The sequence below is a fragment of the Lutra lutra genome, chromosome 4 (assembly GCF_902655055.1).
Source record: "Lutra lutra chromosome 4, mLutLut1.2, whole genome shotgun sequence".
Classification (NCBI taxonomy): Eukaryota; Metazoa; Chordata; class Mammalia; order Carnivora; family Mustelidae; genus Lutra; species Lutra lutra.
Genome location: NC_062281.1, coordinates 39,707,913 through 39,720,630, shown reverse-complemented (window position 1 = coordinate 39,720,630; position 12,718 = coordinate 39,707,913). Strand labels below are relative to the sequence as shown.

At 37.9% G+C, this 12,718-nt stretch overlaps 1 protein-coding gene across 6 annotated transcripts in view; it reads left to right on the top strand.

Annotated features, from left to right (window-relative positions):
• The window catches only part of MTDH (metadherin), a 58,698-nt gene extending 46,361 nt beyond the window's left edge, over positions 1 to 12,337 (top strand). For all 6 annotated transcript variants that reach the window (XM_047724281.1, XM_047724286.1, XM_047724280.1 and 3 more), the window contains 4 exons: positions 2,062 to 2,169; positions 5,912 to 6,049; positions 8,395 to 8,551; positions 9,212 to 12,337. In XM_047724281.1, coding sequence (XP_047580237.1) covers positions 2,062 to 2,169; positions 5,912 to 6,049; positions 8,395 to 8,551; positions 9,212 to 9,282 — 474 coding nt within the window. In that variant the 3' untranslated portion in view covers positions 9,283 to 12,337. The remainder of the gene's footprint in view (positions 1 to 2,061; positions 2,170 to 5,911; positions 6,050 to 8,394; positions 8,552 to 9,211) is intronic.
• Positions 12,338 to 12,718: the final 381 nt, after the last annotated feature.

Genomic DNA, 12,718 nt, shown 5'->3' with positions numbered 1-12,718 from the left:
AAATAAAATATATGTGGCAAAATGTCTGTTCTATTGTGTGAGTTAAAATATGGTGTGGAGTTGATTTCAGCCTTCTTCCCCATGAGCAAAAATAGTGTTTTGCCATAAGGAACTACATTTCTCTTACAGTTGGATGTTAATTGGCTGAGAAACAGACTGACCAGAGTCCTTGTGACCTGAATATTCCTTATAGGATGCATTTTTTCACATGGTATTTTAATCACTATGAGCTTATGGTGAAACTTCTGTGGAAGTTTCTCCACAACTGGCAACCAACTTGTACTAAACATCTCTTAGCTAAGTTTGTATAAGATTTTGTTTTTCCATCTGCTAGTAATTTCTGTGAACTATTTGGTGGTTCACAAGACCTCCAAAGTCATCCTAATGACTATGCTGCTGAGCAGAGAAATTGTAGTTACCCCATTATTTCGTCCTAGAAGGATAGGCTGGGAATCTTGGCTGTCATCTGTACAGAAGAAACAAAAAAACATTTTTTTCATAGAAAAGTCCAACTATTTGTTATGTGTAAAGGGCTGTCATCAATACTAATTAAACTGGTCTAATTCACTGCTTTTGTCATACGGCATGTTACTTTCAGTGACTTTCCATCTCAAGTTCAATTTTTTTTTAAATTAAGCCTTTTATTTTGAAGTAACTGTAGAGTGACAGGCACTTGTGAAAAATGATACAGAGAGATCCCCTGTGCTCTTTATCCAGTGTCCCCCAGTTGGTAACATCTTGAAGAACTTCAGTACAGTATTAGAACTAGGATATTGACATTAATGCAATCAAGGTACAGAAAACATTCCCATCCTGCAAGGACCCCTCATGTTGCCCTTTTTTATAGCCACCCTTTCTTTCCTCCTGTCGCCAACCCCCTGGTAACCCCTGGCAACCAGTAATCTGTTTCCATCTGTATAATTTTATCATTTCAGGAATGTTCTATGAATAGAATAATACAGCATGTAACCTTTTCATACTGTTATTTTTTTCACTCAGCATAATTTTCTAGACACTCATCTAGACTGTGGTGTGCATCATGAGTTGGTTCTTTTTTACTTTTTTACTACTTCTTTTTTACTTCGTGATGGGATACGCCTCGTTTAACCATTCTGTTGAAGGACATCAGGATTGTTCTTAGCTTGGGGCTATTGTGAATAAAGCTGCTGTATACTTTTGTGTACACGTTTTGGTGTGAACATAAGTGTTCATTTTTCTGGGATAAGTAGCTAGGAGTACAGTCCCTGGGTTGTGTAATAGCTGCATATTTAGTGTATTTAAAAACTGCCAAACTGTTTCCTAGAGTGGTTGTATCCCTTCACATTCCTGTTTACAACGAATGTGTGATCCTATTTCTCTGAATCCTTGCCAGCAGTTGCTTGTCACTGTTTTTTATTTGAGGTGTTGATAGGTGTGTAGTGAACTCATTGTGATTTTAATTTGCATTTCGCTAATGCCTGATGAGGTTGAACCACCATCTTTCCATGTGCTCCTTTGCCACCTGTCTGTCCTCTTTTCATGAAATGTCTGTTCATATCTTTTACACATTTTCTAATTGGATTGTTTGTTTACTTTTGAGTTTTGAGTGTTCTTTAGGTAGTCTTAGACACAAGTCCTTCGTTGGATATATGGTTTGCAAATATTTTCTCCCATTTGGTAGCTTGTCATTCTCTTAACAGGGTTAAATTCAGTTTTATTGCAAATAGTTCTGCATTAAACTCTGAAATAAAACAGTCACTTATCCAATGAGTTTTAAAAAACCAAGTCTTGCACAGCTCTCTAATTTACTGTGCAGGGAGGGATGAAAGATGTAAGGGAAAAAAGTGGTCTATCATAGACAATAGGAGAATGAAGTTCCATCTACTTTGTTCTTTTTAAATATGTAATTTTAAATTCATTTTATCATTTTATCATTAGATTCATAAGAATTATACAGTACTCATTCTTACTTAGCGTTTGGGAGATAAAGACTGAGCCTAATGAATGAAATTATGCCATAATTTGTGAATAATGAAAACTAAACCAATTGGTTCACTTGAGTACTTTCGCTTTTAACATCAGGTTTCAGATGATGATAAAGAAAAGGGAGAGGGAGCTCTTCCAACTGGGAAATCTAAAAAGAAAAAAAAGAAAAAGAAGAAGCAAGGCGAAGATAACTCTCCTGCACAGGTACAGTATCAAAACGACAGATGTCATTCGCTAAGCACCTACTGCTCAAATGTAAAAAGGTAATACGTAGATACTAAGACTGTGTAGATGAAAGACACAATATAGGAGATAGGTTTACTTACGTAGCATTCAAAAAGTCACAGAATGTTTTAAAGATTTTTTTTTGTATCCTATTGTAATAATAACCGTATTGCTCTAAAAAAATCATACCAAAGGTGTAAACCCAAAAGTAATAAATTAAATTAGATGCATTTTGGTTTATATTAAGGTGAAATGGAAAAAAGGTACAATATTTCTCACATACAGAAATGCCTTTTGAAAAACAAATTTAGCAAGTTAGAATTTTAGCCCAATACAGCCATGTGGGTCACAAGTGGAGTGTCACTTACTCTAAGTTTGCTCTCCATTTTTAGCATCTTAGAATCTTCTGCTTGTTTGGCTTCTGACAGAAACTTTCAACGTATGTTACTCCTCCATTTTCCTTCTTTTTTTTTTTTTTCATGGCTCTTTCCTATTGGGAAATTTTTTTAATTACAGTATAGATGGAAACAAAGCTATTTTAATTGGAAATACTAGATGACTAGAAGTATGCATGGGTTTCTCTTTGAAAGCAGCATCACCATTACATTACAAATTAGGAAAATCTTATTCCTTACCTATAGCCATGTGGCTAGTTGTTTTTATTCCTTTAAATGTAGGAGATAGCCAGAGTTCCTAGAGGACAGCCTACAGAGTAATTTTCCTATTTATTGTTCTCTTCAGGAAAAGTTGCTGCATAAGACTTTTTTTTTTTTAAAGATTTTATTTATTTATTTGACAGAGAGAGATCACAAGTAGACAGAGAGGCAGGCAGAGAGAGAGAGGGAAGCAGGCTTCTTGCTGAGCAGAGAGCCCGATGCGGGACTTGATCCCAGGACCCTGAGATCATGACCTGAGCCGAAGGCAGCGGCATAACCCTCTGAGCCACCCAGGCGCCCCTGCATAAGACTTTTTAAAGAAATACACATTGCATTCATTTTTTGTTGAATAATGAATTAGTGACACTAATCCATTTTCAGTACTAGTTGTTTCTCACGGTAATCGTTGGGTGTTAAGGTTAACGTAACTGAGACCAATGGATGTGAAAATCTAAAACTATGTATGTAATAAGGGCGCTTGTTAGGGGAGCTAGCTGATGAGAACTGTTGACAGTTGTCTTTTGTTGGTCGTACTGTCTGAGCTCTGTTTAGCCAAACTCTTCCTGGACTTCTGTGACTTGAATTACAGCCTTTACTAAGACTACTTTCTGGTTTGTGGATTAGGTGAGTTCCTTTTAAAAGCAATTTTGTGAGATAGATGTCATCTATATATTTCAACTTACTGGCAAAGGTCATTAACTTGTGAAAGTTCTTTCAGTATTCTTATACTCCTTTTAAAAATGTTTGATATGTTTTTAAAAATAACGGTGAGGGGGCACGTGGGTGGATCAGTCATTAAGTGTCTGCCTTTGGTTTAGGTCATAATCCCAAGGTCCTGGGATCAAGCCCCACATCAGGCTCCCTGCTTTGCGGGGGGGGCCCACTTCTCCCTCTGCCACTCCCCCTGCTTGTGTTCCCTCTCTCACTGTGTCTCTCTCTGTCTAAATAAAATAATAAAACCTTAAAAAAAAAAATAACAGTGAGTATGGGGCACCTGGGTGGCACAGCTGGTTAAGCATCTGACTCTTGGTTTTGGCTTCTGTCATAATCTCAGGTCATGAGATTGAGCTCCGCATCCGGCTCTCTGCCAAGTCTGCTTGGAAACTCTCATCCTCTCCCCTTCCCTCCCTCTCCCTCTCTCAAATCAATAAATCTTTTAAATAAATAAATAACAGTAGATATACAGGCTTTGGAGTCAGATCTCCATTCAAATTTCAGTTTTGTCGGGCGCCTGGGTGGCTCAGTGGGTTAAGCCGCTGCCTTCGGCTCAGGTCATGATCTCGGAGTCCTGGGATCGAGTCCCGCATCGGGCTCTCTGCTCAGCGGGGAGCCTGCTTCCTCCTGTCTCTCTGCCTGCCTCTCTGCCTGCTTGTGATCTCTCTCTGTCAAATAAATAAATAAAAAAAAAAAAAATCTTAAAAAAAAAAAAAAAATTTCAGTTTTGTCATTTACTAGTTGTTTTTATTCATTTGTTTTTCTTTGCACAAGTGGCTTAACTGTGGAGGTTGCTTAGAGAATTAAATGAGACATCATGAAATTCTGTTGTCAGGTTCATAGAACATAGTATCCTATCTGTAATACATTTGGGAATTTGTTCTTTTTATTTTTTATTTTACTTTTTTTAAGATTGTATTTATTTATTTGACAGAGAGAGAGTGATCACAGATAGGCAGAGAGGTAGGCGGGGGGGGGGGGGGGGGGGGGGTTGGCAAGCAGGCTCCCCGCTGAGCAGAGAGCCCAATGCGGGCCTAGAAACCAGGACTCTGAGATCATGACCCGAGCCGAAGGCAGATGCTTAACCCACTGAGCCCCCAGGCGCCGGGGAATTTGTCTTTTTAGTTGAGGATGCATGGTTGGTGGGCGTCTTTACTGTTCAAGTATAGCTTAGTTTAAAACTAACTGATGTCCTCACATTAATTTTGTACAGATTGCAGATCTTACATACGTGCTTCCAGAGCTATTCATTCCATTTAAATTCACAATAAAATTTCCGTTACTGTTTAAACCCACTAGCATCCTGAACAAGTTTTATAAGCTACCAGTACTGGCTAAAGACTTTCAAGCTCATCCTAGCCAGTTGTTCATGTGTGTGTGTTGACTAAAGAACGATACAACAAGCAATGATGGTCCTGTTTAATATATTGTAGTTCATATTTGTTTCACATACCTAAGCATGTAACATGCTTTATAATTGCTTTGTTGAAACTTTTTATTTTAAGTCCGAAGGCCTTGGGACACCTGGGTGGCTCAGTAGGTTAAGCATCTGGCTGCAGCTCAGGTCATGATCCCAGGGTCCTGGGATGGGAGCCTGCTTCTCCCTCTCCTTCTGCCGCTCCCCCTGCTTGTGTTCTCTGTGTGTGTCTCTCTCTCTCTCTCCCTCGCTCTCTCTCTCGGTGTTAAATAAATAAGTAAAATCTTCTAAAAAATAAAGTCTGAAGGCCTAAGAATGGAAATGGTAAAGCTTGGATAGGACCTTAGAAATTATCTAGGCACATTTTATTTTATAGTTGAGGGAAGAAATTAAGGTTCAGGGAACTGAAATGATTTGTCCTTGACAGTACACAGCTAGGCTACAGCAGCCCAGAACTGAAATGTACTTTCTGCTATGTCAGCCTCATTTATCTACAGATTATACTTATGTACAAATATTTTGTTCCTTGAAGAAGTCATTAAGTGAAATGTTATTTCTAAAGTCTTAGTTCAAGTATCACCTAATTCACTGTATATTTTGTCTAAAAGAAAAAAATTCTGGTTTATTTTGTTTGAGTTGGTTTAGTAAATTAGAATGGTTTACATTTGGGGATGGGAGTGTATTGGTTTTTAATTCCCAACTGATTTAAGTCCCTGGGGAGAGCAGGGATGATCACTGTTGTTCCAGATGTGCCTGTATATTTTAAGTCTTTAAATGATTGTTGTTATATGCTCTGTTAAATTGTTTGGACAGTTACTGAAGTGAAATCAGTTTCTTGAAATATCTTCTGCATATTAATACTACAAACCAAATCAATTTTTAATTAGTAAAAAAGAGTGATTTATATTATATAATAGACTACTTTTCTCCGTAGGACACAGAATTAGAAAAAGAGATTAGAGAAGAGCTTCCAGTGAATACCTCTAAAGTCCGTCCAAAACAGGAAAAAACTTTTTCTTTGAAGACCATAAGCACTAGTGATCCAGCTGAAGCACTCATCAAAAATAGCCAGGTGATTTTTTGGTATTTAAGGAATAAAATTTTGATGAGAATTGTGCCCTAACTCCTTTATTTTATCAGAGCACTAAGTGCTAAGCATTGCTAATCGCTAATAAAGTGCTGAGCATTTTAAATACACTAATTTAACCCTCATAACAACCCCATGAGAAAAGTAAGATCTATCATATAAATGAGGTTGGAGAACTTAAATAACTTGTCCCAAGCTGCGTAACTATCAGTGGTGAAACCAGACCTACTAGACTGTATTTTCTCTTATTAAATACCTAAACATACAGGGGATAGACTGCTTAGAGAAAATGTCACTGGTTGCATTTTCCTGAAATCCAGCCTCTCAAGTGTAACATTTGTTTAAAATTTGATGACAGGTTCTTGAAATATGTGCCATTGGTAAAAAATCTTGATGTGTCAGGAAGGACCATTTTACAAAAGGTCTAGGCCAGTGATACATAGTTCTTTAAAATCTAATTTCCAAAAAGGTAAATTGCACAGAAATCTATGAAATCCTGCTAGAGTTACATGGTTCATTTATATGCTCATTCAAAAAAATGTAGAGAACCCACTACATGCCACACAGTAATTGAGGTTTTGAGGATGTATCAGAGATCAAAGCAGATGAAAACAGTCTCTGCGTTTGTGGAGTGCACATATTTAATGAAACAGCTTCAGACCGGCATCTGAGTTACAGGAGCGTCTGGCTGACTCAGTTGGTAAACCATATGACTCTTGATCTCGGGATTGTGAGTTCAAGCCCCACGGGGTGTGTGGAGCTTACTTAAAAATAAAATCTCAAGGGACGCCTAGGTGGCTCAGTTGGTTGAGCAGCTGCCTTCGGCTCGGGTCATGGTCCCAGCGTCCTGGGATCGAGTCCCACATCGGGCTCCTTGCTCAGCGGGGAGCCTGCTTCTCCCTCTGCCTCTGCCTGCCTGTGCTCGCTTTCTCGCTCTCCCTCTCTCTGACAAATAAATAAATAAATAATCTTTAAAAATAATAATAATAAATAAAATAAAATCTCAAAAAAAATAATAAAAAGAACCTGAGTTACTAAATGAAGTAATTAGTAACAGTCTTGTGCTAAAATAAAATCTTAACCATACTTCCTATTTGTTTTTTATGCTTTTAATTCCCTAAGAGAAGAGTTCCCTTTTGAGATGTAAGGATGTGGTCTCAGTACATGCATAGGTTTAATTGTAGGGCTACAAAGGGTCATTTGACATTTTGATGTTTTATTTATCAAAGTAAGTCGTTTTCAGAAGCCGTTTTGTAAAGACTGTTTTGAGTCCTTCTGTGATTTAACATAGATTAAGTGAAAGAATAGAGGGGAGAATACTGGAAATAAATACTAAAACTTTGGGGTATGAAATAAATATAGAGAGCACTAAGAAAGCTGAACGGAGCGAGACACATGGAGCTTCGGGGTACCTGAAATAGAAGGAAGGAATCCTTGTAATTACCTGCGTGCACACAGCTTCCTCCTCTCAGTTCCTTTTCCATCGAGCTTTCTTACACCCAGAGAGCCTGAAGGAACAAAGGGCAAGAGAAACATCACTTACCCTTGTTTACATACTCAATCATGATGATAAGTAAGGCTAAGGATGAATTGATCTCCTCTTCTGTTACTACCTCAAGGCACTCCAAAGACTAGAGTTTCCATCCTTACCTCTCCTGACCGTGCATTCCCGGCCTCATGGAGGCCTTTCTGAAAGCTTCCAGGTTGGAGAGGAGAAGCAGGGCATAAGAGTCTAGGCCCTCCGCAGTATGATTTCACTACCAGACTAGATAAAACTCTGAAAATCTGGACCCAAGTTTTACTGCTTCCTTTAATGGTAGTAGCCATAGTTTTGTCTGAGACCATCACTTTCCATGGGTAGGAAATGGAAGCAGTTGCTGCCCTGTTTGAGTTTGCCTTTCCTTTCTAAAAGCAGAGAAGGAAGCATCATCTACTGGTAGTTCAGAAATTAGCTTTTTTTCTTTTTGTCTTCCACATGAAAAAGTTTTGAGGAATTAAGAGTTGGTAAGAAGTGCACAAAACATTGAATCACTAAAATATATAAAATCGTTCTATTTGTAATGAAAAAGAAAAATGTAAAGGTTCATTCCTGTTTGAGATTCTGTAAACATTTTTAATTTTACACTTTCATCCATTTTTATCGCAACTTAACATTGATGGCTAATGTAGTAAAGATTTATTTGTTTATGCCACTAGAGGGCAGGCACGAGTTGTAGTGCTTCCGCTGGTGAATTATTTGGGAACCGTTTAGTGTTTACTTGTTCCTGTGATGTTTAATTTTATTTGAAACTTTTTACAAAAGAACTGAAGATAATATTATTCCAAAATAGCCTATCAAGACTCTTCCAACTGCTATTCCTACCGAGCCATCTGTTATTTTATCAAAAAGTGATTCTGACAAGAGCTCTTCCCAAGTGCCACCGATACTACAAGAGACAGATAAATCCAAGTCAAATACTAAGCAAAATAGTGTGCCTCCTTCACAGAGTAAGTAATCCTCACTTCTGGTTCTTTTGTATGTTTTTGTACTGTTTGTAAGCCTTAATATCTTAGAAGTCTGAAATATTTAGATTTTTGATCTTAGAAGTCTGATCGATTAGTATTCCGTCCTCCTTTGGCAAAGGCTAGATTCCCTTGAACGTTATGGACCTCAGCTGTGAGGGCCAGGAGACTGAAATCACTCTAAGCAAGAGGGGGGTGGCCAGGGACGGAGATGGCAGAGGATTTGCTAGATCCTTTGTCCATCTGGTCCCTTCCTTTCCCCCATGCGCATGTTCTTGGGACTGTGAATGGTTCTGTGCCCTTTTTTCCCCTCCTTTTCCCCCTTCAGCTACCTGCAGTGTCCATTTTGCCCACTTTTCGTTTTTATTACTTAGATTGAGCCATATTAATGATGGGTTTTTTAGATCAAAACCAGTGAGATATCTTCCATGTGATGAACCAGTAGAATACACTGGGATTCAAAGGAAAAGAGGATGGCAGCCATAGAGTAACCCTACGAAACATGTCTCTGGAACTTGAAAACTTAAACATAAAGGTTGAAGCATTCTTAGTGGATTTCAAAGCACGTTTTCATTGATGCTGCTTTTGTATTTTTGAGACATAATAGTATTTACTACTGTTTTTTCTTTGTTTTTGTCCCTTTAGCCAAGTCTGAAACTAGCTGGGAATCTCCCAAACAAATAAAAAAGAAGAAAAAAGCCAGACGGGAAACGTGAATATATTTTTCCTGAATTGGACATGTGTTTGCAAACACTGTCTGGAAGATTATGCTGTTTATGCAATAATTTGTGAACATGTACAGAGTTTTATATAAATTTAAACCAATTTTTAAAACAAAACTGTGAACACAACCACCGTAAAAATGGAATCAAGGAAAGTTAATTTATGAAATTCAGAGGTCAGCAGAATATACTCCAGTGCTGGAAGACACTTGGGGAAAGTCTTTTCAATTGAACAAGAACGATCTTAATTTAAAAATCCTATCCTGGTTTTACAGCAGTGCCCTGTTTACAACAGCTTGTGCCCTGTCTCATCTGCAGCTGAGGAATAAAGGATTCTGATTAGAGAGAGGGCTGCCTGCGAGTGCGTAGGCAGCATCTGCGATCTTATGCACGGAACTTAAACCATTTGAATCTGTTTTATGCTTAAAGTGCTTTGATCAAGTGCATAATCTGCCATATCTTTACATGTATGTTGGTAGCGGTTTGTATTAAAGGAATCACAAGTGCAAATAAAAGGTCATTTATCATTTGTTAACTAAACTCATGGTTTAGTTTACAATTTTTAAAAAGTTCTTAATTAAAACATTGAACATGCAGTTGATGCTTGTATGGCTTATGAAGTTATTTTTGATAGTCTTACATTACTTGAATTGCTCAAAGTTCAGTATATTTTAAATTAAGAAAGGTAAACTATATGTATTTGTTTTATACTTTGAAGGTTCAGATTCACAAATAACGCTCTTGTTTAGAATTTGGAAACTTTCAGGCCAAGTCCAACTTAACATTTCTCCCTTTCCCTAGCAGTTTCTTTTTTCCAGGGTCAACTCTTCTCTTCATTGCTAATACTTCTTCAACTTTAAAAATGAAACCTTTCACAAATTAGTCATACAGACAGAACTTTGAGTATATGATGGAGAATGAAAAACTAGAGTCAGACAGCTTTAATTGACATTGTCAAGACCTCCAGTTATCAGGAATACATTTTTTTACTGCCTTAACCTATAGTGCGTAGAATATGCATCAATTTCTTGAGGGGGATTCGTGTTTTTATAAGAATTTTCATGTAATTATTGCAATCGTGGTCAAATAAGGAACGTTTTCTGCTTGAAACTATTGATTTAAATGACGTGTGAGATGTTTCACCATTTTCAGGCACTGTGTAATTCTATTGTAATAAACTGGCAGGTATCTTTGTAACTATAAATAGTGCATGCTCAGCCATGTACACTGTAAATAGCCTTTACCAAACGTGTTTGACAAGGACCATAATTAACATCACTTAGTGAATTGTGATAAAGAAAAAAAGCCATGATTGATTTGATGTGATTGGCTTGTTTTTACGTGGCGCCAAGAATGAAACTGTTGAACAGCTGTAACCAATGGTACTGATCTGTCCATCCAATCTTGTCTTTATTAGATCTGATTGTGGTTTGATAGTATTGCATCGTCACACTAGGAAAGCTGAAGAAACACAATGGTTTTAGTAACTGCTGAAGACTGGCCTTATTAACGGACAGCTTTCCTAACAAGCGATTAGTAACTTCTATCAGGTGGTACCATCTGTTTCAGGAACAGGGCAGTATGTTTACATGTCAGAAGTCTTGTTTCATTCTATGAGATTTCTAAATTGATTTGTTTAAATAAATTCAGCAAACGGATAGCATTGTGTTTATTTGCTTCAATATTGGGGTAAATAAGCTCAACTGCCAGGAATTCATTTCTTCAGATGACTTTATTCTGTGAGCTTTACGTAGATACTTCCTAACTAGATCCAAGGATTCCTGAAGTTGCCAGCACTTTGTAAAGGTGTCCCAGAGGAGAATTTGAGAAGGAGTCTGTATAATTTTAGAATGTGCCAAAAGATCTATGCTCAGAAAAATCAGTTGAACTCTCTCAACTCTACCTCACCATTTCTTTGTCTTAGAATTTTGTTGGCTGTGTCAAACGTTGGACTTCATTTCTTTGGCTTCGTACCTCCCCGACAGCCACCTACAGCCGGTGTTAGAGACACTGTCTTGTGAGGAGAGAGCTGGTGTGGAGATGGAGAAGGGCGTGGCCAAACGGGTGCATCCATGTGGAGATGCCGCTGGCTCTCCTCTCCTGCTCCAGAGCGAGGACATGAATTTTATGTTTTAAGAGATGGCAGCTATGAGTGATAAAAGGAATTTTCTTTCAGGTGCATGAGATGAAAACTCTTGCACAATTAAAGTATCATTGTTCATTGCTCTTTACCTGTTCCAGATCTTTATATGGCATTAAATCAGTTTCTGGGTCTGAACACAGGAACTGTTCTCCATTGTCCACTTCAAAAGGCACCAAAATGAAGGTAACGATTCAGGGAGGAGGGGGAGAGGGAGGAGCCTATTGTCCTTTGGTGACTTACATTAGATGCTCCCCACGCCTGTCAGTAGGGAGGTAACTGATCCCTTCAGGCTGTCAGGCCTGAAGGGGAACCTTGTACTGATTAGCAAACAAGGCCTCCTCAGAGAACCTGCTAAGAAATCTCCCTAATCCTGACCTGTCTCCGCATGCTTACTGAAAATCCTTCCCTATTCTGGAGTGGGGGTTTAGGATTTCCCTGGACTAGAATCCTACCTATCTGTACCCCAGACTGAGCAAAACAATAGTTGAGAGAGTCCAAAAAAAAAAAAAAAAAAAAGTGTTGAAATAAAATGTCGTTAATGTAATTTACCATGTTTACTTTGTGCATGCATTTTGGGGGTGGGGGAAGCAGTGGAAATAATTTATCCAAATCTAATGGTATTTCACGAGCTAATCCAGTTTGTATTTGGGTTAAAAATAATTGAAGGGCAATATTTAACTACAGAGTTTAGTTTTTCTTAATTAAAAACAGTCTTCTATTAATGTGTGAAATATCTTTCAAAATTGAGAATTTAGGTGTAAGATGTCTAAGAGATGTCTTAAGACTTCTGTAAACTCATTGCACAAACTGGAATTACTTTCCAAAAGACTTAGGGAATGCAAATATGTTATTTGTAAAATGCATTGAGTATTGTAAATAAAAAAAATCATTTCTGTTTTGTTTAAATTACTCGTTATAGTTCTCTTATGGGAAGGGACTTCAGTCATTTTGCATCTTAAGCTAGTCTAAAGGCAATTAGTTTGTGATGTTCTTGATGCTTCTTTCGAAAACCATAGATGCATTTGCAGGCTTTACCAGTGGGAAGTCTTTTGGAGTTCAGCACCTCGTACAATAGCCATTTGTGACGCATGATGTTCTCCGTGGGAACCTGCTTCCACTTGACGTCATCTTAGCAGCGGACAGAACCGCCACCAGGTGCAGTGTTTAACTTGCATCAGCTTTTTAGGTTAAAGAAATGAGACTCAAATCTGGCACTATTTATTAGTGTCCCCAAACAGTAGTGACTTAAACAAGATAGAAGTTTTATTTCTTGTGCGGGTAAAAGTC